Here is a 25,844-nt window from a genome sequence, read left to right as displayed (position 1 = left end):
AAAAATCTCATGTGAGTGACACTATTCTTTCTTCCACTACGTGCCTCTTCAAGAACTATGTTATGGACGCTCTTGGTTGGACATCTGTTCAAGATATATGCTGCACAAGCAACAACTTCAACCCAATAATCATTTGGCAAATGCTTTGCCTTCAACATACTCCTTGCCATTTCCATAATGATCCTATTCTTTCTTTTCACTACACCATTTTGTTGAGGTGTATACCTTGTTGTAAATTGCTTGTGAATTCCATGCTCCCTACAAAAACGAAGGAAATCATTTGAGATGTATTCTCCACCTCTGTCAATCCTAAGGACTTTGATGTAGTGTCTGCTTTGCTTCTCAACAAGAGCCTTGTATTGGCGAAAGTGCTCAAACACTTCACTTTTCTATTTTAGGAGATAGACCCATGTCTTCCTTGTGTAGTCATCTATGAAGGTCAATACATAGTGGCTACCACCAATTGATGGTGTCTGCATTGGTCCACATAAATCTAAGTGGACAATCTCCAAAGGTGCCTTTGCCCTTATTAACTTTCCTGCTGGAAATGTCTCTCTATGTTGCTTGCCCAAGATACATCCTTCACATAGGCTGTCTGGTTTTTCTATGAGTGGAAAACCCTTCACCATGCCTTTCCTATGCAGCAAATTCAAACCTCCAAAGTTGAGATGACCAAATCTGAAATGCCATAACTAGTTTTCATATTTTACCTCTATTTGAAAGTTTACTTGTGTGAGAGCTGCTTCTTTTCTTCCATTCTCTTGTGAGTTCATTGAGAGTTGTGCTTGTGCACCTTCTATTGTTTGTCATTTTAGGGGGAACATTCTATTGTTTGTCATTTGAACCTTTGCAATCAGCTGTTTTCTTGGAGGCCTACCCAAAATTGTGCACACATCTTTTTTGAAGAAGACATTGTAGCCCTTTTGCATGAGTTGTCCAACGCTTATGAGGTTATGCTTCATACCGGTGACAAAGTAAACATCTGAGATGTACTTCTTCTCCCCCTTATTTGTTAGGATATTAACTCTTCCTTTTCCCATGACATAGACTTTTCTATCAATCCCTAATGTCACTTCAGATTTCACACTTTCATCTAGATTGGAAAACATTTCTATGTTTCCTCACATGTGGTTGCTACACCCTGAATCTAGATACCATATATCACTTTGTTTTTCTTATGCTACATTAGAATATAAAAACACGTTATCATGGTTTTGACTTTCATTTGTGAAATTTACACTTGCTTTGTTACTAAAGATAGTGAGGTGGCCAATAAAGTTGATGAAAGTGGGAAATTTGAAAGTGAAAAGGAGGTGTATGGGGAGTAGCCGATCATTTCCATTTCTTGAACCTGGCCTTGTCAATGGTCAATTCCTTCGTTGTGATCACGTATTGAGCTACCAACCTTCCATCCATCCGTTTTCGAGGGAAGGGAGTGGTAGCTCCAAAAAGATCGCGTATCCTTCATATTTGTATCACGGATAAACCCCCTATATTCCATGAGAAGCGAGTGGGTTGATTCATTTTGATTATATAAACAGAGATGATTCTGGAGAGGTTTTCATATTGCTTCTTTCTACATTCATTTGCATAATGACCAAACTTCTTATAATAATGACATTGAAGTTTACATTTATCATACCTTTGACCTTGTGCTTGATTTTGGCTTAGGCCTTGACTTGGATTTTCATTGTTGCCTCTTCCACTTGAGCTTGAAGGGTTGCTTCTTCCACCCCTGTGTGGGCTTCTTCCTCTTCCTCTAGCATATGATCTTGCTCTACCTCTACATTGAACAAATGAAACTTGTGTCTTGAAGGCATGCTCCAATGAGAAGCTTGTTGCTCTATTCAGTCTATGTTCATGATAAATCAGTAATGCATTAAGCTTATCCACTGAGAACTGTGAGAGATCCTTTGTCTCTTCTATGGCCACAACAATGGCATCAAACCTTGCTGGCAGACTTCTCAAAACTTTTTCAACTATTCTTCTTTCCTCAAGTGTCTCATCATGAGACCTGATTTGAGTAACCAACCAACTTACATGTGTAAAAAATGAGTCTACATTATCAATCTCTTTTATACAAAGTGTTTCAAAGTCTCTTCTCAAAATTTGCAGCTTTTCTATCTTGACTTTTTCCATGCCTTGATAGGTTGTCTAGAGGGTGTCCCATGCTTTCTTGGACTTTGTTGCTGCTACAACCCTTGGGAAAATACTTTCATGAACTGCTTGGAAAATATATAACATGGATTTTGAATCCTTCTTCCTCTTGTCCATTAACAGATCTCTTTCTAGTTGAGATAAGGCATTGTATGTTGTTGCATCTGCTGGTTCTTGGAAACCATCCTCCACCAAATCCTAAATGTCTTGAGAAGGAAACAGGGCCTTCATTGTAATAGAGCAATAATCATAATTTTTTCCATTGAACTGAGGTATCTGAGGATTAGTCAAGCTTGTGCTTGATGTTGTCATTTCTGAGTGAAAAAAAAAAACTTTCTACCTGCTGGTAAATATGCTCCAAAAATTCTACCCTCAAAACAATTTTAACTACTCGTAAAAACACTTGTTTTTACACTAACAAAGTTTAACCTGCTTTAATACCATGTTGAAAAAAAAAATTATGACGAGAAGCAGAGGGGTGAGAATCGCGAAGTTAATTTCGTGTAGCAGAATAGTGACTTTCGCGAAGCTTGATTTCGCATAGCTAGATTTCGCTCAGCTAGATGTACGCGTAGCTATACAGAGACTTAAAACCACAGTATTCACTCACCACAAAATAAACAAAGTAGAACAGAGTAAGTTTGGAGCAACACAATAATAACTTAGAATTTAATTCTAAATCATGAAAATACTTTCACATGAGACTGCAGCTCATTCACCAAGTAAAACAAAGGTTTTATAGTGATTTACACTTGACGTGGAATAACACACAGTAACTGTTGTTTTTCGCGCGACCACCAAAATTTTCTCCACCATTTTCTCCTCATAGAATCTCGCTCTCTTTCTCTCTTACTTGTGAAATGACTTTTACCTAAGTATTTATCTCAACATACAATTTTTACATTAATAAATGACAGAGAAAATAATTAATATGTTGTTGTTGAGTGTGGACAGTAATCGCGTAGGCGTTTGGAGTGTGGGCAATAGTCGCGGAATGAATGCTTGCCCATATCTATTTACCAAAATACATTAAATGCCTTCAATTCTTTGCTGTGTTGTAGAATGGTTCACACGGTACTTCTATTCTGACTTTAGTCCTTCCATCTTCAAACAACGCTACGGTTCGCACGGTACTTCTGTTCTAGCTTTAGTCCTTCCATCTTCAAACAGAGACACAACCTGCAAAAATACTTCTCACAAGTATGGTTGTTGTGAGGGTGTTTAACGCGGTGGTTGGGATTAATATTTCCAATATAAATTACTATTTTCTTTATACGCTTCTAAAATAGGCGAATGCTCCTGTCGACAAATGTTTCTATATAAATGTATGAAAATGGTGAATATTCCCACGGGATGGATGTTTCTATCATACTTATGAAGTTCGGCTGTATTGGTCGAAAATGTTCAGAAATCCGTGGATACGATTTGGTTTTCCATTTAATACGTTAATTTCAATGTGGTACCGATTTTTTGGTTCATGAAATCAATTAAATTGGAACATTGTTCTCCACTGCCAGCTGCAATTTTGAACATCTCAGCAGAGGGTAGGATACTCCATAACAGTGTTTGAATCTCTTCTAGTCATTAAGCAAAGAAGCCAACGTAATGCGTATAGATAAAAAGTTTACACAATCTTCGATCAGCCATAAGTTCAACAGACGATGAGAAAGCAGTATCTTGGATACACAATCTGTTAATTGAGAGAATATCTCAACCACACACAAATCTAGGAAACAAAATAGGAATAGACACTTCTAGATAGAAATAATCACAACTAAGATAAGTAGTTACATATTTCAACAAGGAATGAAAGTAAGAATTGCACGGTAAATGTGAACATACATTTTACGAGCTTTGTATGATGTGCTTTAACTATCTCACTTTTTGTTGAATGGTCAGTGTTATACTTCTGCTCAAAGCTTCATTTTGTAGAATATGAAATGACTTATTTAAGCCAGAAGATAAGCCAACATAACTATGAAGAAAAATACATATATAAAAAAATAAAACACAGTTACTGTGTGAGCTAAAAACTGCTGTAAATCTCATATATATAAATTGAACCATTAACTACATTCTTATATAGTAAATTATTACTAAAATGATTATCAATCAACTTTGAAACAAATCTACCAGCATTACAACTAATTTCCAGCGATAACCACCCTAACAATTTGCTGCCTTAATTTTGCACAAAACACAAAATTTGCTGACTAATTTGTCAGCAATTTACATAAATAATTAAGCATTATTCCCAACGCTCCCCCTTAATGATTAATGAGGATTTACTATCTTATCTCGTAGTGCCAAAACTTGATCTTTTGCAATTGCTTTGGTGAAGATATCTACTAGTTGATGCTGAGTATTTATATGCTTCAATTCAATATCTTTCTTCTGCACCAAATCTCTAATGAAGTGATATTTCATGTCAAAATGCTTTGTCCTGCTGTGATGAACTGGATTCTTTGCTAACTTGATGGCACTTATATTACCACAATAAATCCCTGTAGGCTGAATTTGTTTTTCTCCAATTTCTTCCAAAAAAATTATGAGCCAAAGAGTTTGTGTACCTGCTGAGGTAACTGCAACATACTCTGCTTCTGTGGATGAGAGGGAAACATTGCTTTGTTTTTTTGAGCTCCATGTAATCATACCAGAACAAAAAGAGAAACAATTTCCAGATGTAGACTTATGGTCATCAAGACTACCTCCCCAATCTAAATCACTAAATCCAACAAGATTGAACTTTTCAGAAGAGTAGTATTGAATTCCAAAATCTAGAGTGCCTTTCACATACCTTAAAATCCTCTTGGCTGCCTTCATATGTATTTTAGATGGATTTTTCATATACCTTAAAATAAGTGAAACTGAATATGTAATATCAGGCCTTGTGTGGATTAGAAATATCAAGCTCCACAAAAAAAAAGAGAAACAATTTCCAGATGTAGACTTACGGTCATCAAGATTATCTCCCCAATCTGAATCACTAAATCCAACAAGATTGAACTTTTCAGAAGAGTAGTAATTAATACCAAAATTTAGAGTGCCTTTCACATACCTTAAAATCCTCTTGGCTTCCTTCATATGTATTTTAGATGGATTTGTCATATACCTTGAAACAAGTGAAACTGAATATGTAATATCAGGCCTTGTGTGGGTTAGAAATATCAAGCTCCCCACAATACCTCTATAAGTTTTCTCATCAACTAAATCAGCACCATCATCTCTACATAACACCTCTCCATGGGTACTTGGAGTAGGGGATGGATTACAATCAAGCATATCAAATTTATTTAGCATATCCTGTGCATACTTTGTCTGACAAATGAAAATATCATCCTTACTTTGATAAACTTCCATTCCTAGAAAATATTTCACGATGCCTAGATCTTTCATCTCAAATTCATTCACCATAGCAACTTTGAATTTATTATTCATCTTAGAACTACTACCCATATACAATAGATCATCAACATACAAACTTATGATTAGAATATCAATACCTTCTTGTTTGTAGTCAAGGGTAGGATCACTCTTACTTCTCTGGAAGCCATTTTCCTGAAGGTATCCATCAATCTAGCATACCACACTCTTGTTGCTTGCTTGAGGCCATACAAAGCCTTCTTCAACTTGTAGACATTATTCTCCTTTCCTTGCACTTCAAAACCTTGTGGCTGCTCCACATATACTTCCTCTTCTAAGTACCCATTCAAGAAGGCACTTTTCACGTCCATATGATGTATGCTCCACTTTTTTCTGAACTGCTAATGAAAACAACATTCTAATGGTCTCCTGTCTTGATATTGGTGCAAATGTCTCTTCATAATCAATTCCATACTTTTGTGTGAATCCTCTAGCAACTAATATTGCTTTGTGTCTTTCAACAATCCCATCACTGTTAAATTTAGTCTTATAGACTCATTTGGTGCCAATATTTTTCTTGTCACGTGGAAGATCTGTCAACTTCCAAGTGTCATTCCTTTGAATGGAATCCATCTCTTCTTGCATGGCTTGCATCCAAACCTCATTAGTACATGCTGTTATCACTCCAAAGTTTTCCCTAGAAGTTATCAAAAGAAGGAATAATCTGAGGTAACCATAGACCAATCTTCAAACTCAGGCTCTAGCCAACCTGTGTCCAGAGAGGGCTCTCTCTTTATAATTTAACTTTGTTTGGGTGAGGATTTTATGCTAGTTCTTAGTGTTCATAAGGTTTTGATTTTGGTTGGGTGGTGGAATTATAGGAACAAATGGATAGAGCTAGTTTCTTCAAGCCATTGGCCTATGGAGTCAATAAAAGGATAGCATAACTAGATCAGATCATTAAAGGGAATGTTCACAAGGCAGGCTAGCAAAGCTAAAGGAAAATATTCAAGGTATGATGGATGGAATGATTCTAACCAAGGTGGAGGGCACTTAAGAATCCTTGGACGAGTATCAGAATGAGGAACAAAGGGTGATCATCAACAAAGGGCAATTAAGAATCCTTTGCTACATAGACCAAAAGAAAAACTACGGAAGCTAAGGAGAAGCTAAGAATTCCCTAGTTGAGATAGTTTAGCAGGAAACATTAAGAATCTAAACAATCAAGACAAAGTGCATTTAAGCCAGTTCTGAAATATCATTCCTAGCTTAACATTCAGATTTCATAGAACACATATGATTATTAAGAAATGTAAGGAAAAACAATAATACACATGAGAGAATAATTATTTGATTTTCACTTTACACAAGAATCCTGAAAAATATCTTAGCTTTATTCCGTGATCCAGCAAGCCAATCCAGTTCTTTGATACAATAGGACTTTGATTTAAGAGAAAAGTCTATAGAAATATCTTTGAATCCACCCTAAATACTTCAAAATATGAAGTATTTATACAAAAAATATTTACAAAATATCTCATAACAATCTAAATTTAATCTCGGGAATCAAAATATCTTCAAGTATGAAGATAGACACAAATGTAAAACTGCATCATGATGTCCCTTTTATTATGGTTGTGCTGATTGTTGTAGTTGAGTTGTAGCCCTTTAATGTTGGCTTATATTTGTAGCATTTCTACGTTGGAATCTTCTTCATTTTGATCTTTCATTGATACTATTTAACCTCCTACTCTTTGACCCTGCTGACATGTCTTTTACCTATTTTACCTGGCTGCCTTCAGATTTACTGTGGTAACTTATAGTAAATATGTCATTTTTTCCCACCATTCATTCTTAGGTAACATTGCCTTTATCATTCTTCTGTATATTTCATCTACTTCTACGTAATTAGCAAAATTGGGCTTGGTGGAAAACAAATATTTCACCTCATGCTCTAAAAAGAACAAGTTTTCAAAAGTGTCATATAATACTTTCCCTGTAGGCAAGGATTTGATACCTAAAGTACTGGCTTGTTCCTTAGCCAATTTCTTAAGTCTATTTGTGTAGTCCAATTGGGTCATGAGTTTATCATGGATGACCATAGGACTGGGAAGGCCTTTGTCCCTCAAAATTTGAAATTTGGCCATAAACCTGTCAATGGCCACCTGCATGTTATGGCATTTTTCTTCTAAGTTAACCATGAGGTTTCTTTTGGAAAGAACCTTTTTGACTTCCAGGATGGCTTCAGTCCTATCCTCTATACCAAACTCATTTAGCTCATGTATGTTCTTGCTATTCAGGAAGTGGATGAGTCGATTGGCATCTTCATGCATACCACGCAATTCTTCCTTTACCTTTTGGATAGCTCCAGTAGCTACCTTTACTAGTTCTCTTCGCTCAAATATAACCTTAATTGATGGCCAAATATCATTGACAGAGTCAATGATATTGGCTCAGATCATTTCTTTGGTCTGTCTTAATGGTTTCTGCAATGTCAAATCTTTCTCTAGGACCTTAATTTTCTCACCCATCCTTAGGGCTTTCTATTTTTCTTCTCTTTGTTGAATTTGGGCAAGCTTACAGTCAGTTTTTAAGCTTGTGACTTTCTCCTTTAGCCTTTTCAGCTCTGTAGCCTGGATGGACATCTCCTCCATGGCTTTTACTAGCTCTGTTGTTTTCTATGTAGATTTGCATATTGCTGCAGACTCGGTTGTGATTGGCAGTGTTGTGGCAGGTGGAGCTGTTGGTGCCAAAGATGCTGCCAATGTAGAAGGAACTGCAATTGTTACTATGGGAATGGTAGTTGTGGAAGTTGTTTCTAGATCACTTTGTTTAGACTGAATCAAAATTTCCAACTCCTTCTTTATCTCTTTCAATTGGTTATTTAGCTTTAGGACCAAGTCCATGAGCTCTTCATGTCCTTTTTGTGCCTCCAAGACTTCTGCTATTTGTGGGTGATGTAATTGTGGAATCTTGAGTTGCTTATTCAAAGCAATGTCATCATTCTTCTTTTTTATCAATTTTTTAGTTGCCTTTACATCTTTGGGATCATGTACCAATTCTATGACTAAGTCCTCTAAGGACTCAATTCTGGTGTCTTTGGCCTCTGAAGAGGCCTTCTCCAATTGGAACTGAGCTGATATGTTATTCAGGGAGTTTTGCAATTGGTGGGAAACGATGGCTTTCCCTGTCAAGGTGGAGTAAATCATCTCTCCTGTCTGCTTATGCAGCTTAATCTGGTCAATAAGATGTATGTCCTTTTCCAGTACTTCGAAATCTATCTTTTTGAAGTGTGCTATTGTTCTTGGTTGCTGAGTACTAGGCTTCATGAATGTCATTTTCATCTTCCCCTATTTTACATCAGAGACTGACATAAGCCGTGTTTTATTTGTAGGGGCCATCTTTAAGTAATGCGCATAAGTTTGGGATTTTAGCCTCTCATTTCTGGATTTTATGTCCTTGTATCTTTCTCTGATGTCTTGTTCTCTGTTAGTTGGCATCCTGAAGGAGGACACTTCAACACTCTGCTGGCTTTCCAACATCTGAGTGTGTGATGTGGAAGGTTCTAGTGTACTCTCGCAGGGAGTGGCATGTCTGCTTCCTTCTCTTTCTATGCTGGTGGCCCCAACTATTTCTTTTGTGAATTCCTATTTAGAGATAGGATTTATCCTTTGCCTTTTGACCAGGTTGGTCTCTACATATGCCTGTGAGGTTTCTCTGCCTAAAGTAGTGGCCTCTTCCCTATTTCTTTTGAGGATTTTCTCCTCATTTAGAGGAGTTTGCAAGACCGGGGTAGTACTCATGATGGGCTCTGGTAAACCTATTTGAGTTAGCTCTTCTGATAGGTCTGGTTGTTCTGACTCTTCTTGTACCTGGGATTCTTCTTCTACATGTGATTCACTTTGTGCCTGTGATTCTCCTTGTGCCTGTGATTCTTCTTGGGCTTGAGATTCTCCTGGCACCTGCAGGAAAGAACCCTCATCAAGTTGTTTCTCTAGATAAATTAAAGTATTTTCAACAACAACTTTAGTGCTATCCTTGTCCACTAAAGTATTCTCCACCCATTCCAATTGATTTGCATATTTTTCTATTTCATGGATTCGGTGGTGAATGTAGGGAGCCATCTTGTTTTTCTATCTTTTGTTGCAGATGAAGTCCAAGGGATCATATCTCCACATGAAGCTCTGTTTTAGATTAAGTCTCTAAAGGATTTTCTCTACTTCCTTTCCGGATTCTCCGCTATTACATACAAAGGGGCCTAGTTGATCTTTGATTCTGAGTTGGGCCTTCTTTTTGGCTTTGACAAAATGCACCTCATCTGAATTGATTATCTACCTGTAGTACTCTAGAGCAAATAACCTCATTGGGAGGTATTTGGGTAATTTATATGGGACCAGTTCACAGCCATAAATCCTAATTTCAATGTGGTTTTGGTACAAGTACCAATCTCCCACTTTGTGTTGTTTTGAAAGTTGCAGGATCCTCCTGATATCTGAACTGATTCTCGGTGGAGGGCTGCCTATCACCATTGTTACTGTAGGATGAGCAAAAAGGTCTATGAAGTATATATATGGATATGGGGAGTCATACTTATGGATCAAAGGAGTCCAAAAAATCACTGACCTAGGGTGACCCTTTGTATCAAGCTTTTGGAGAGTAAATGGGAACTTATCAGCTTGGTAATAGAAAAAGAAGTGATACAAGACAGAGGAATACTTAAAGAATCTCTCATTACTCATCCTTAGAAATTGGTCATGCATCCTATCAACTAGAAACTTGGCATAATCATAAATGACAACAGGAGGTTGTCTTAGAGTAAAGATGGATATGAAAGCGAGGATGATTTCATCTATATACTCACTAGTGGTGTAACCTAAGACACTAGAAGTCATTGCTACAATGCCCTGACCAAATGGGGAAAATATGGTAGCCACATCTGGGGGAGGATCTTTTGGGATATGTTTTTCCTCCCTGATGAAGGTTTGGAACATCTCAACCAGTTTTGCAGTGATAAGCTTGGGGAATTGGTATAATAGGTTTCCAATTGAAATAGAGGTTAGATTTTTGCACTGGTTCAAGTTGAAACATTTTATTTATTGATTCAACAATGATGGTGAAAAGTACAGTCTGGTCTGGGGACATCACTGCTCTTTGGTTGGGGATATAATTTGCATGGTAGTAATGGACAATTTCTGGGAAAACATGAACTTCAGGGAATTGGTACTTGGGTAAATTGGACTCCCAAAGACCAATTTTATTAGCATGGTTCACGTATTGATCTCTATATCGGTAGTGTAGTTTAAGAGGGGATTCAAGGACAGAGGTGTCCTTGATTTGGAAATCTTTATCAACAAGGGGAAGGTTGTCTAGGTCTAGGTGAGGAGTGGAAATTGGTTTGACATCCATGGAAATTGGGGCAGCCATTCTCAGTTCTTGTGGATTTGAGAATGGGGGAGGTAAATTGTCAGTCTTTTAGGGCAAAGGTGGTTCAATTCCAGGTGGGTTTAAGTTACTAGAGTTTCTCTTTAATTTCAATTAAGAAAACTTAGTGACTGGTTCGGAAATTGACAGGGTTTTCAGTGGATTATGGTTTAAATACCTGGAATTTGAAGAAAACTAGGTCTAAACCGGGTAACTGGCAACTGTGAATGGTTGAAAAGGCTACGAGCAGGCTGGAAGGCGATCTGGGAGCTTTGTAGCGTCTTCAGGGTGCAATTGTACGTGGGTTGATAGCTTGGACGTTTGCAGGTGCGTGCATGGAAGTTTACAGTTAAAAAAATGATAAAAACAATAATTTGGGGCTTTTTTGGTTTTATGCGCGAAAGTCAATTTGGCGGGTATGGGTGTACAGTGGTCGTTTGTCGTGTAGCTGGATGAACAGTGGATGTTTTCGCATGTAGTGGGTTGGTCGTAAGTGGTTTTCTTCATACAACTTTTGGGCGCTTGGCGGTATTGGGGGAAGGCCACCCGATTCCATACATTGAGCGCCACATCGCCTCGGGGGCAAAACAGAAAACAACCCTTTTCATGTGGGTAACGTTCAAATTTCAGGCCCTTCCAAAATCAACACAGGCCGTCAGATGGGGAGGGGAAAGATCGTGTGGTGGTCGGACGATGGAGTTGCACGGAAGGTAATGGGGGGCTCGATGAGCATTTAAGCGTGGCGGTTTTGGTTTAATACGAGATAAAGGTGGGAGTTATGGTATCGGGTGGGATTTAATTGGGTTTTTTAACTAACTTAATCAAGGATCGATTAGTTAGTGCGTTTGGGGTAGAAAACCTTAGTTTATATAATTAAACTAGAGTGGGATTAATTAATATTACGGGAGTTAAGATATATACGGGAAACGAGTTTTTATTAGGGATTTAATAAATAAATTAGTAATTTAGGCAAATAAGCGGAAAAGGGGCACAATATCCAAAATATATGATATATCGTGTTTTAATGCTTTCCAATAATCAGATAAAGACTTAGGATATAGTGACTTTATGGAGTTTTGATATGAAAATGAGTTATGTGGGGGAACAAATACTTCTCCTAGGTAAAAGTGGTTTATCCTTAGGAAAAGAGTATTTTTAGGAAAAACGAATGAACTGAAGGGGGGAATGAATGTTTATGAGGGGGTTTCAGTACTTATTGCCTATAAGTCTTTGAGTCGAGGGTCTGGTCCCTCCAAAAGTAAGGGAAATACTCTGAGCCTCTTTGACTTAGGGTTTTTAAGTATTTTGAACTTTAATGGGAAATTAGTTAAGTAAAAGGTGAAATGAATGAGAGAAATTAATTAATTGACTTTGATATCCATTTGCATGCTTGAGTGCCCATTCACATTTGAAATACATGTTGAAAGATGATAAATGTGATTTTGCCTAGTCAATCATCACACTTTCTACAACCTTTATTCTACTTATCCACCTACTCATCCTACCATTTTTACTTCTCTTTATTAGGGTGCATTTGAGCTAGCAAACCCTTATCAAATATTTTTTCTCTCTTTACAATAGTAAACTAACTAAATCTAACCTTATTACATCCAAGGGCTTAGATTAAATAGTTGAACTCCTTTTATTTACTCTACCTATCTAATTATGTGCTAGGATTAAACAGTTTGGTTAGATATTTATTCTCTATCTATAGACATAAAATTGAAACATGAAATAGCAAAGTTTTAAACATTTTGACTATGATGGATTGTGGCAAAGGTTACAAACTGCACACAATCATTTATTATGCATAAAAGTAAATAGTAGTGGAGTTTTGGCTTGCTCGTTTTCATGGTCTTTTTGTTTTCTTGGGGTTCATATTTTTCATCCTTTTTTACCGTTTTGTTTTTTTTGTCCTTTGATTATTCTTTTAGGACATACCCTCTTTACATTTTTTAATTTTTTGAATATGGAAAACATTTGCAGAAAGAAAAAGTATGTACATATTACAGGTTTAATCTTAGTCATTTAAAAATTATGATTCCTATTTGTATAGGAACCTAACACATGTATCTTCAAAACATGATGGTTCAAAATTAGCCTTGGCTGATAAAGCAAAATTGACTATCTCACATGTTGGGATTCTTTCATGTGCTTGATTTGCACTCCTCTTATAAATATCACTCAATCTTCTTACCTTCCTTGTAGAACTTGGAGAAGAAGTTGGACTTGAACTTGATGTTGAAGAAATTGATGAAGGGCTACTTGGTGGAGTTATGCCACTAGTTACAGAAACATTAGTTGGCTGCTCATGATCATTATCAACAATTAAATCATCATTCAAAATAGATTTTGTCTTCTCAACATGGCCTTTTTGATGACCATAAACTCCCCCTTCATAAAAAATTACATCTCTTGAGACAATAAGCTTATTATTTAGAGGATTATACAATTTATAATCCTTGCTTGTCTCACTATACCTAATAAAAATACATAATTCACTCTTTGCATCTTACTTTTTTCTATTCTGATCAGGTACATGCACATAAGCCAAACAACCAAAACCTTTGAAATGATTAACATTAGGCCCTTTTCCATACCAAACTTCATAAAGAGTCATCTTTTCCAGTGCACTAGTGGGGCTACGGTTGAGGATGTACACTGCTTTAGCAACTTCATCTCCCCAATAAGAGTTGCTCAATCCCTTAGTTTGTAACATGCCTCTTGCCATTTCAACCACAGTATGATTTTTTCTTTCAGCTATGCCATTCTATTGGGGTGTGTATTCTATAGTATGTTGCATCCTAATGCCATTCATATCACAATAAATCTGGAAAGCTTTTGAGCAGAATTCTCCTCCGCGATCAGTCCGCAAACATTTGATCTTGTACCCTTTCTCATTTTCGACAAGGGCTTTGAACTTCTTGAATGTATCCAGGGCTTCACTTTTGGCCTTCAAAAAATATACCCAACAATTTCGTGAGTAATCATCAATAAAAGTGATGAAATATGATTGCTTACCCGAACTCTTAGTTTGCATAGGACCACATATGTCTGAATGAACAAGCTGAAGTGGGTGATGAGCCTTCCATGCAATTCCCTTCGGAAAGCTTTCCCTTGCATGCTTTCCTTTAGCACATCCTTCACAAACCTCCTTATGCTCTTCTACCTTGGGAAAACGAGAAACTAATGCATGTGAGGTTAGAAACTTCAAACTGTGAAAATTTAAATGCCCATACCTGAGATGCCATAACCAACTTGAATCTTCATAAGCCATATTTGCAATATTGTTGTTATGTTCATCAAACCTCAAGGGAAACATCCTATTTCTTGTCATAGGCACAACAATGATCACCCTATTTCCCTTATTCTTATCATAGATAGTACATGTCTTATTTTCAAAGACTACTTTATAATTTTTCTCACATAGCTACCCAATGCTCAACAAATTATGCTTCAATTGTGCAGTATAATAAATTTCACAAATACTCTTTATACCTTCTTTTGTTTGGACCTCCATAGCTCCTTTGGCTTAGCAACCTCCAATGATTTATCATCACCAAGCTGGATCTTCGATTTGAAATTTCCATCCTTTGCTGAAACCAACTTCTCATTCCCTGTCATATGGTTAGAGCATCCAGAATCTAGGTACCAAACATCTTTACTAGTATTTTTACCTTTGGCATAAGATAAAAATAAGTGATCTGGAGGATACTCACCACTTTCTTGAGCATAATTAGCGTTTTTACCTTCTTTCAATCTGCATTCTCTTTCAAAGTGGCTATACCTATTACAATAATAACATTGAACATATCTCTTATCAAATCTACCTCTACCTGTTCCTCTGAAACTACCTCTTCCACTTTAGCCACCTCTTCCTCTACCTCTTGAAGAATTTTGGCTTTTCCATTTACCTTGACTTTGATTGATTTTGGCACTGTTTGCATCTTCATTCTTTGTAATTTGTAATTTAGAGGAAAAAAAATTTCTCTACACCTTCAAAAGTGTCCTTCGATCTTTCTTCATGAGACATCAAAGATCCAACCAATTGATCAAACTGTAGTTTTGTCAAATCCATACTTTCTTCCATGATTATGGCAATATGATTCTATCTATGTGTTAAAGATCTCAATACCTTTTTAATTAAAACTTCATTACTTACAGTTTCTCCAAGTGTAGCCATTTTATTGACCACATCTTTCACTCTCACACAATAGCCACTCACATTTTCAGTTTCTTGCATCTTCAAATTCTCGAACTCTCGCTTCAATGTTTGAAGCTTGACCACCTTAACTTGATCACTACCTTGGTAAGCTTCTTATAGAGTCTCCCAGGCATCTTTGGCAGTTTTTGCTCTTGATATTCTTGGAAATAAGCTCTTTTCAAGAGCTATCTGAATGTGAAAGAAAGCTTGAGCATTCTCCTTTCTTGCTTCCTTTCTTGTTGTTCTTTCATTGATTGTAAGGGCATTCCAATCAGCTGGCTCCTCATATCCTGATTCAACAATCTCTCACAAATCTTTTCCAATTAAAAAGGTTAGCATCTTAATGCACCAATAATCATAATCATTCCCATCAAATTCTGCACTAGCATCTCATTAAAATTTGACATGATTAGCTTTGGCGAAATTCCAACAATACAACTTTAACCCAAAACAATTTTACGTGCTCTGATACCACTTGTAGAATATGAAATGACTTATTTAAGCTAGCTCATAAGCCAACATAACTATGAAGAAAAATACACACACACACACACACACATAGATATATATATATATATATATATATATATATATATATATATATATATATATATATATATATATATATATATATAATAAAACAAATAAAACAGTTACTATGTGAGCTAAAAACCCCTGTAAATATCATATATATAAATTGAACCATTAACTACGTTCTTATATAGTAAAATTATTACCAAAATGATTATGAATCAACTCTTAAGCAAATCCACTCGCACTACAACCAGTAACCACGCTAACAATTTGCTGTCTTAGTTTTGCACAAAACACAAAATTCAGCGATTTACATAACTAATTAAGCATTATTCCCAACACATTTGTTGTTAAATGGTCTACTTCTGCTCAGAACTTCAGTTCTCCCCCTACAAACGAAATCACAACCCGCAAAAATCCTACAAAAATCCATTGACAAATATAAGTGCTTTCAATGTATTTAACGCCATGGTTAGGATTAATTTTACAACACTTCCCGAAACTAGATTTTCTTTTTCGTTCTGTGCTTAATCGAGAATTGTCGCTTAGAAGAAATTAGGTTGAGGTGTTTTCATTTGTGGGAAGAGAATCTAGTCGGTCATTGCTGCAGTGGTCTGTTTTGGGTCCTTGTGCTTTGCATGCAAAGTACTTGCACACATTTTTTCCTACATCTTCTTTTTCGTTCCGTACTTAATCGAGAATTGTCGCTCAGAAGAAATTAGGTTGAGGTGTTTTCATTGGTGGGAAGAGAATCTAGTCGGTCATTGCTGCCAGGGGTTAAATTTGACGCCCGTCTGCCCGTTTTTAGGTCTTTTACACGTAAAATACGTTCTAATTTCAAATATCCACGTCAGCGGTAACTTGCTATTAATTTTTAATACCGTCAATATGACGGGCATGTTTGAAAATGAAAAGTTTTAAGTTTTTTTTAATAATTTTTTGATATATATATATATATATATTTAACATCCAAGTCGGGACTCGGTATAAATAGTGAAGACTGAAGTGACTGTAGTCTGTGGCTCACTGGCTGTAGGCTGTAAGTTGGCGGCCCGCGGGCGGCGGGGGCAAGTTGCAACTGCCGTTACCCAGAGTCTAGAGACTACAAATGCGTGACGCGTCACGCGTCCACCAACTTTCACGAATGGAAATAAATTCTGAGCCTGGAGCATTTACCACTGGTGACTGTTCCACTGTAAACTGGTGACTGTTCCTTTTCTTCTTCTTTTGGCTTCGTGCAAGCTTCCTCAGCTCAGGTTTGAAATCCAATAACACCCTTGTTTCTATTTTATAAGTGAAATCAATGGTTGCAGTCTGATATTCTTTATACCAAAATACACTGTTGCAATCTGATGTAAGTGAAATCAATGGTTGCAGTCTGATAATTCTTTATACCAAAATACACTGTTGAAATCTGATGCTGAAATTCAAACTTATACAGGTTTCTAAAAATATTGATTAAAGAAAAATATTGATCAAAAGATCTTAGCTTGAGTGATTTGATGAAAAATTTGTTTTTGAATTGTTTGGTTCATAAAAATATTGATTAAAAGATTTTTAGAAGAAGCACTGAAGCACTGACTCACTTATTCTGGAGTGGTCTCTGTGGGTTTTGATTTTGCAGCCAGAGAAACTGCAAGTATCTTCCCCTTCATCTGTAAATGCACGCATGCAAGTGTTCATGTGGTCAGATGACACTTACCCAAAGGTTGGGCAACACTCAGTGTCAGAAGATAGAGAAATATGGCAATGGTCCACCATATTGAGGATCAAATCTGCACAGGAAATGTTCTTCTGAAGAAAACCAGAGATATCAGTCCGAAATCAGTGATCAATCCAACTTTTAGAAGCCAGCCATCTTCAAACTCAGGAAGCATGGAGCACAGAGTCTTGCCTGTCCAATCTTCATTTGAATCCAATAAGCCATCCAAGGTACATTATTGGTATCCCATGTCTATATTTTTTCAAAATGCTGGTTTGCTATGTTAGAATAATGGGTCCATATGTCTTGGTTACTGACTGTAGAATATTCAAAAATATCTGTTTATCTGCCAGGAAGTGGTGGTTAAATTGCCCAAGTACGGTATGGAGAACCCATTTTCAGAAAACTTCCATACCCATCATCAGCTTGATCCGCTGTGTAAAATCAATCTCAGAGAAACATCCGAGTTTGTTAAGTCTTTCCCCATGGCAAAGAAGAATGTGAGTAATAATAATAATCCTTTTACAGAGAAATGGGCTGCTGGGGATATTGAAAGTAGGCCTAATTCAGAATTGAAGGTCCACAGAATAAGAGAAGGAAATCGTCTCAGTGTGCCCAAAAGGTTAGATTGCCTAGGTACCCCTCCAAGACCCGCAGAGAATCCTCTTCCAGTGAAATATATGACGGCCATGGGGGGGTTTTCAAGGAGGGCTTTTCCTTCAAAGTGGGATGATGCGAAGAAATGGCTGATAAATTCTTTCTGCAACGATTCATTATCTCATAATAATAGTAATAGTAATAATCCTTTCGGTCGTTTTATCAAGACTAATACTAATACTTGCAGGACCCTTGCCCTTGGCTTCCAATCTCAGGCTTCTGAAACAAATGCAGTGAACCCAGTTTCTGGGAATGAGATGAATGCAATGGGGCTCAGGCATGGCGAAATTATGGGTCAAAAGGTTGGTACTGAGGATGTCAAGCTGAGGGCAGGATCGGATGATAGAAGCAATATGGGCGACAAATATCTTGGAGGAGGGTTAGTTATGGGTGATGTTTCAAGCAGAGTCTCAAGCTCTGTTTTATCCACAGATATTAACCTATCATCCAGCTTAGGCTCTGGGTCCTCAGATCATGGGGCATTTGCAGCTTTGCCATCCGATGTCTTTATGAAAGGTCTGTTGAGTTGTACACTAGTTTGGCGCATTGAATTGCCTATTTGTTTCTATGTATTTACAGTGTTTATTGGTATTGCATGCTTGCAGATAAATTTACTGATAAAGTTGAACCAGCTCCCAGATATAAGGTCTCAGAGCCTGGGAAGATACAACATTATGGTAAGCATGAAGGTTTTCAGTCCATGAAAGATGCCTGTACCGAGGTCATCCCAGCAGTTCAGCACCGGGATATGGGAACAGATATGACACCCCTCGGAAGTTCTCGCACTTCTCGTTGCCATACTCCTGTTAAAGCTGGTTCTCCTGCTAGGCATAATACTCCTGCCAGTAGATCTGCACTGATAAACAGCGCTGGCATCGACATTGGTGAACTGGAAAAGTGCCATTTTGCCAATTTAGAGCTTCAGGGCTTGCCATCGGGTATTCAGTTCAATTCAGTTGATAAGAGTGTTTCCACTTGGAGTTCGAGGGAGGAAGAGGAAGAAGAGGTCTCGAAGAGCTTGAGGCATTTTGACATGGGTGACTGCAAGAAGAGCATTGTTGAAATCAGAGCTGCAGATTGGGAAGAAGCAGAACGATCAAAGTGCTTTACCAGGTAAGCGTCGAACCCAAGGATGATAGAGTGAAAGCTTATCGATAGAGAAGACATTATTTTGACAAATCTCCGTTCAAGTTTATTAATCAAAGTATGAAGTCCGTCATTTTACAAAGGAGAAATTTTAGGGTCATCGTTATCTAGATGAGCGATTCTGGAATATTTTAGAAATATGAGGCACAGACCCAAAGTGAACTGTTTGATTTCGCTCCAGATTTCTGAAATATTCCAGAATTTCCAATATACTGAAGTTCAATAAACATGTTAGTGTGTTCTGTTGGACTTCACTCCTGTCCATCAAATTTTCAAAATATTCCAGAATCTGCAATCGAGTGAAGTTCAGCAGACATTTTAGTGTGTTTGATATTTATGACATAAAAGATGGTTTAACTGACACAAGGAGGGGAAAGGTAGAAGGTAAAATCATGTATATACCTGAAGGATAAAACCATGTGGAGAGTATTTGGGAGTTTATCCTCGATTTGTTAAAATCCTGAATGGCAGTTCTGGTTCGAGCTACACTGTTAGCGATTCTCGTTCTGTTATTCATTTCATGCAAGTGAGAAAGAAACTGGTTTCTTGTGGGGTATTTCTCAGATAGATGTAGGACTATATAGATAGCGTGCAGAGACCAATTGGCAATAAGCTAATGGTCTGCTGCTTTGCCAAGGGTGGGGTTCATGGAATACTACGCCAAGTTTATGTACATATTCAGAAAAACAGTTATAGTGTCCTTGGTGACTTGGACTGTTTTGTTATTTTGTAATACGAGTTATTACTTTTGATGGTTTTGATTTTTATTTTATAACATATGAATTAGGGTATAAATTAACATCAATATTATTTTATAGTATATGAGTATGAATTAGGATATAAATGGACTGTAATAAGCAGTTTAAAAATAAATAAATAATCCATTAAAAAAATATGCTATGCTTGATTCTATTCTTAACAAACCAGTTCACAGAGCACAGATGAAACTTGTACAAATAAATTTTAAAAGTCATATGATGGGCAGTTTAAAAATAAAAACGTCATAAAAAAATTCCTTGACGGGTAGGGTCACCCGTCAAATTTAACCCCTGATTGCTGCAGTAGTCTGTTTTGGGTCCTTGTGCTTTGCCTACAAAGCACTTGCACACAAAAAAACACATCCTTGGGCAATGGACAGAGACTTGAAAAATCTTCGTCACTGTGTTGATCGATTTTATTGAACATATTTTTTTTTTCTACGTAAAGACTGAGCTAATATATTAAGAAAAAGAAAATATTTACAGAGAGAGGAACATGCCTCTGAGGATGAATAACTTCACCCTCCATCTGAAAAGCAGTACAGGTGCACAAGGCTACCTAATTTACAAAGATAGATGCAATAGAAATGAGCATGGACAAAACAGCAGCATTTAGTCCTCTGACTTACAAGAGAAATTCCTCCAAAAAGAACAACAGCAGCATAATCGTAGAACCAAAGAGCCTTTGCATGCCTCTCGCACCTTGCTGCTGAATTCATTGTGGCATTAGAGGGTAGGATGACAGGGGATTCCAGAGATCTGGAATCACTGCGAAATCTGGGCATACCGCTACCCTTAAAGCAAAAACTGGGCATCTCGGAAAGAAAGAGACCCCTCCAAAACTCCAAAACCAAATCACTGTGCAGCAACAAATTCTGGTGTATTTTCATCTTCGTTCAGTGGCTGACGGGAACCCGGCGGGAATGCTGGCGGTTGAAGCGGCCCCATAACACGAGCATGCTCCTAAGGGTTGACTATGCCTCGAGGAGGATTATCATTACCAATTTCCGCCCTCTCTTGAGTAATGCCAGCCTGAGCCAGCTCCCCAGCATCTTCCTCCTGGCTATCTGAATCTTCATCATCTTCCTCAGTCGCAATAACAGTGATTAGCAAAGACACCTTCGATCTCTTTTTCCGGCATCTGAAAGTGAAACTAGAGGTATGCATTTGACTATCTTGCTCGTCCGATTCCTCTGACGGAGAAGACGGAGGCGCAGCCATAGCCAATGGTGGAATTTCCCTTGCCTGGACCTCCTCCCTTCTGCTAATACCCCAGACACCGCCTCTGCGCGGGACTCCACGCTGTCTCGGCGCCATGAACCTTGAAACGTGAGGGCGATTGACGATGTGAAACCGAATTTCCCCACACAGAACTTGAGCTCCCCGAACCACACTATTTGAAAGCTGAACCCGGTTATGAGTTCTTGGCTTAGAGCGATAGAGCGCCCCCTGAGCAGAGGTGTGGCCTCTGCCTCCGCTCACAACTCCAGAAATCGCACCCTCTCCTCTTTGCTCAGAGCAAAGCATGAAAATACCACAGACATTCTCATTCTGGCACAGATGCGCATTTATGTAGTTCCCTATGCTGAACTCTCTGGAGGCCTCCATTACGAAACCCAACAACCTTGCGTACAGAACCGTTAAGTTCACTCGCTCGAAGCCATCTCCTCTCTGCATAATCTTCACCTCGGCCTTTAATGGCATTAAAGTATGGCAGAGCCGCCTGGTGTGGCCGTCCTGCCAGCTGCCCATTGCTGGTAAACATATTGCCACCCGCATCCGGGTGATTTTATTAAACATATTATTCAAAAGACTATATTTCAATTTTTTTACCTCTCACGTTCCTTGCCTTCTTTTTCCATGGACATAGCCAAATCTAACTGTCGAAAGCTTTTGAGACTACAAGGACGTCGTACCTCGACAATTATTTATTTAATACTGATGAAGCTTTGAATCCAGCTCACCCAGACGCTTTTGAGCATTCTGGCCTTTGTTACCTTCAGTTTAAACGTGTCATAGAGCATAAGCCCCAGAATACTCCTGTTTAAGTAATCGTAGTAAATCGGTCAACAAACTTAGAGGGAAATGGATTGCGTGGGCTCATCAATTACGGCAATCGAAAATGCCAAATTTCTTGACGAGATTTCCAATACAGAAGTCTGTCATATTAAAAAATCGCAGAGAATCTTTGCAGCTTGAGATAAATATCAAATTTTATAGGTGTCATGGAGCCCACATGCTTATAGGTACAGCATGTTTTAATTTTCATGGACAATGATTGATAAATATCAAATTTTATGCAGTTGTCTATAATGGGATTTTTTGGAAGTTTTTTCGGTCAGAATTGGGCAGCAATTTATTGGAATCGCGCAAAGTGTCCCAGAGAGTTTTTAAGTGTGCTGAATCCAAATATGCAGTTTAAAAACCATTTTAAATAATATAAATCAAGATTTAACGTCAATTTTTTCTGCCAATTCCAGAATCTCCAAAAAATCTCACAACTCCAAATTTTACCAGTGTCATGGAACCTATACGGCGTATAGGTACAGCATCTTTTAGTTTTCATGGACAATGATTAGAACTTTGGTATTTAGATATTCGAGGCACGGGAAGTTGCCTTAACATCGCATCTTACGCCCTCTACTTCACCCGAAACTCCGGATTATCCATCGGTTTGTGATTCTGGTTGTTCTGTGATTGGGAATGGACATGAAGACTGACAAAGTGCTTCATATGAACGCTGGACTTGGAGAATACAGCTATGCTCAAAATTCTATTCACTTTCAGGTTTTGAATGTCAATCGATCATTTTCTCTTGTACATCTTAGTTAATTACACATTCGATTCAAATTATTATATATTGTCTGGCAATGCAATAATGCAGAAGAGCGTATTAGAAATTGTGAAACCTTTGTTGGAGGAAGCAATTTTATCCATGAAGTTAACGGTGGAATGCAAGACATTTTGCATCGCAGACCTCGGTTGTTCGTCTGGCCCAAATGCTCTCTTCGCTGCTGAAAATATAACAAAGACCCTTAAAGCCAAATGTCTATCTGCAGGCATAACTGTTCCGCAGTGCCAAGTATTCTTTAACGATCTTCCTGCTTCTGATTTCAATTCACTCTTTAGAATTTTGCCTTCTTTTTCTGTAAATACTGATAATCAGAATGAAGAGGTAGCGGTAGATAGATCGTATTTCGCAGCGGGGGTACCGGGTTCGTTCTATGGCAGGCTATTTCCAGACCAGACTCTCCATTTTGTTCATTCAACCTACAGTCTTCACTGGTTATCTCAAGTATGTTTTTACAAAAAGATTTAAATTAACATAATAATTTAGATTCACAGTCTAGTCATGTGGTATGAGATTTTAGTTTCGGATACTGATAAATCTCATTATCCGGTATGTTTTGTGACTTGTGTGATGATGATCAGGTTCCTGCAGAGGTTTTGGAGAAAAATTCAGTGACATGGAACAATGGCAAAATCCTGTGCCATGGATCTCGGGCTGTCGGAGAAGCTTATTTTCGTCAATATCAAAGGGATTTCAACGCTTTTCTAAGCGCCCGGGCAGAGGAACTGGTTCGTGGAGGCCGCATGTTTTTGGTGTTAACGGGTCGAACCTCTCGGGATCCAAGCGATCAGGGTTTCATTGCCTTCGGTTGGGAGTCATTAGGAAGCAGTTTGAATGATTTGGTGTCTCAGGTTCTTGTATATTATTGATTTTGCATTCAGTTAGAATGCGTTTGACAATGAATTCAAATAATTATTAAAGGTAATGTTTGTACAGGGGTTGATCGAGGAGGAGAAGGTGAACTCATTCAACCTTCCCTTGTATGCTCCATGTCCAGAGGAAGTGAGCAGCGAAGTAGCGAGAGAGGGTTCGTTTGAAATACTAGGATTGAAGGTCCTGAGAAGATCAGAGAGTTTCACAGAGGAGGAGATGGAAGCCATGACAGGGCGCTCAGCCTCTCTAAAGGATGCGTATGGAAGAAAATTTGCAAAGCAATTGAGATCAGTGACTGAAAGCCTGATAAAACACCACTTTGGAGAGGAGATAATGGATGTGTTGTTTGAGAGATTCGGAGAAATAATGGGGAAGAGACTGAGTGAACGCATGGAATATGGAAAGAAGGGAGGACATCTGGTTATTGTCCTTGAACGCAACTGAAATCTCTAAGCAGATGCTGTTACAAATAAAGTCAGTGTGTATTAGCGTATAATAGACATAGGCATGGAGCTCATGGTGTCTCTCTGCCATAGCAGTGGCCATTGTGGGAACAGGGATACGCTTTCCAGGCATTTTATTTTTTTAAATGTAATTTGAATTCTTTTTAATGAAGAAAACGCATGCTTTTTATTTTTAATAGAGTAGTGTGCTAAGGATACAATTCTGATGCAAAATAGTGACAATTCTAGTATGGTTTTGGTAAAAATCTCTCTGCAAATTTGGGAAATTTTGATTATAGTTATTAAGTTTTTAGGATTTTGGTTGTTACTGTTTTTTTTTAATGGTATTTTGAGGGTGCTGAATGTATTTCAGCTCTAAAAAATGATTCAAAGATTTATAATCATATATTTTGAAAAAACAAAAAAAATGGTTTTAAGTGGGAAAAAAAGTTAAAAAAAAAATAGTGACCTAGGTAAACTACGCCCCTTTTTAATTATTAAAATCGCTAAGCTATTTAAATTAAACAAAATTTAATAAAATATATAAAATGTAAAATAAATCTTACCATCATTAACATTAACATAAATTGGATTTTGACCCAAGTTTGTTTCTCAAACCTGCTCATTCTTATGAGTTGTATATTGCCCAGGAAACAGTTTCACTTAATTTGAATGCTTTTCAAACATTTTACTTATTTTGATACTCGAGGTAAAGGTTTGTTGTCAAGTATGTTAATTGATAATAACTTACATAGTTATAAGGAACTATAGTTTTTTATCATGTAATTATATTAAGCTGATTATGTATTGCTGTATTATATATTTTATAAAATTTAATATTTAGATTTTTTAAGTTTGGTATGTTTTTCTTATTCATTTATTTTAAAAAATACGGGTTACAGATAGTCGAATTCAGATAGTTAGATGGTCTCAACCTTTCAAGAAGGAAATTTGGCCATCTAAGTGCATTATATTCCATCCAAAAACATAAAAGTTTAACAGTGTCAAACAGAACTATGTATGTATGAATCTCATGCAGCCTTCTATATACTAAATAACTAAAACGAGAAACTATAATCTGCATATACTTTATATGACAAGAGGAAAAGCCAAATTAAGCCAACCATGCTACAAATTGTGAAAGAAGTCCAATTGGGTTGGATCCTTCACATTGGAACTAGGAAGTTCTCACTGAGGGATGCATGGAATATGTCGCTCAATGTGACTTAGGCGTCCATTCGGTTGTTGGAGTTGAAGTTGAATCAAGTGAAATTCCTTATGGATATCAGCAAGTCCATAATTCGTCTTGGAAGAGTCTATTGGAGGATTAGCCAAAGATTTGGCTACAGTGTTCTTCATTAACCAATAAGGATAGATTGTTTGTTTATATTGGAAGGACCTTCCTCTCGAATGGCCCGAGTCAGGCATCAAATCCCTCCAATCACCTAAATCCACATATGTATCGGTTGCCTGATGGTTCAACTTAGATTCCCAACCTGAAAATAGTTGGCATACCTATGATGAAGTACCACTTTGGAATGAATGGGATGCTTCATGAATGAGACGAGAGGTGGTTTTGTGGCCTCGACTTTTCGTTGGGCGAGGTTGGGTTTGGCTATCACCAAGAATCGACCCCTGTTTCCTGCCGCGTCCATGGCTGCCCACTAGCCAAAAAGCTTTTGACAAAGGAAGGGCGAGCCATAGGATTGATAAACAAAGGACCATGAGAATGGCT

The 25,844-nt window shown here is 37.6% G+C and overlaps 2 protein-coding genes across 2 annotated transcripts in view; both read left to right on the top strand.

Moving 5' to 3' along the window:
- The window catches only part of LOC149233842 (7-methylxanthine methyltransferase ICS1-like), a 67,328-nt gene extending 43,020 nt beyond the window's left edge, over positions 1–24,308 (top strand). Inside the window, exons 3-9 of the mRNA XM_089382310.1 lie at positions 17,304–17,387; positions 17,480–17,611; positions 17,735–18,003; positions 22,639–22,729; positions 22,827–23,237; positions 23,375–23,644; positions 23,730–24,308. Coding sequence (XP_089238436.1) covers positions 17,304–17,387; positions 17,480–17,611; positions 17,735–18,003; positions 22,639–22,729; positions 22,827–23,237; positions 23,375–23,644; positions 23,730–24,110 — 1,638 coding nt within the window. The 3' untranslated portion in view covers positions 24,111–24,308. The remainder of the gene's footprint in view (positions 1–17,303; positions 17,388–17,479; positions 17,612–17,734; positions 18,004–22,638; positions 22,730–22,826; positions 23,238–23,374; positions 23,645–23,729) is intronic.
- On the top strand, positions 18,062–19,917 carry LOC149233843 (uncharacterized). Its single transcript, XM_089376826.1, has 2 exons — positions 18,062–18,554; positions 18,644–19,917. The coding sequence occupies exons 1-2, from the start codon at positions 18,062–18,064 to the stop codon at positions 19,153–19,155; spliced, it is 1,005 nt and encodes a 334-aa protein (XP_089232952.1). The 3' UTR covers positions 19,156–19,917.
- Positions 24,309–25,844: the final 1,536 nt, after the last annotated feature.

This window comes from Pinus tabuliformis, chromosome J (assembly GCF_031772625.1).
Source record: "Pinus tabuliformis cultivar Carrire ecotype Pingquan chromosome J, CPIR1, whole genome shotgun sequence".
Classification (NCBI taxonomy): domain Eukaryota; kingdom Viridiplantae; phylum Streptophyta; class Pinopsida; order Pinales; family Pinaceae; genus Pinus; species Pinus tabuliformis.
The sequence above is the reverse complement of the archived record's forward strand: the minus strand, read 5'-3'. Positions and strand labels throughout refer to the sequence as shown.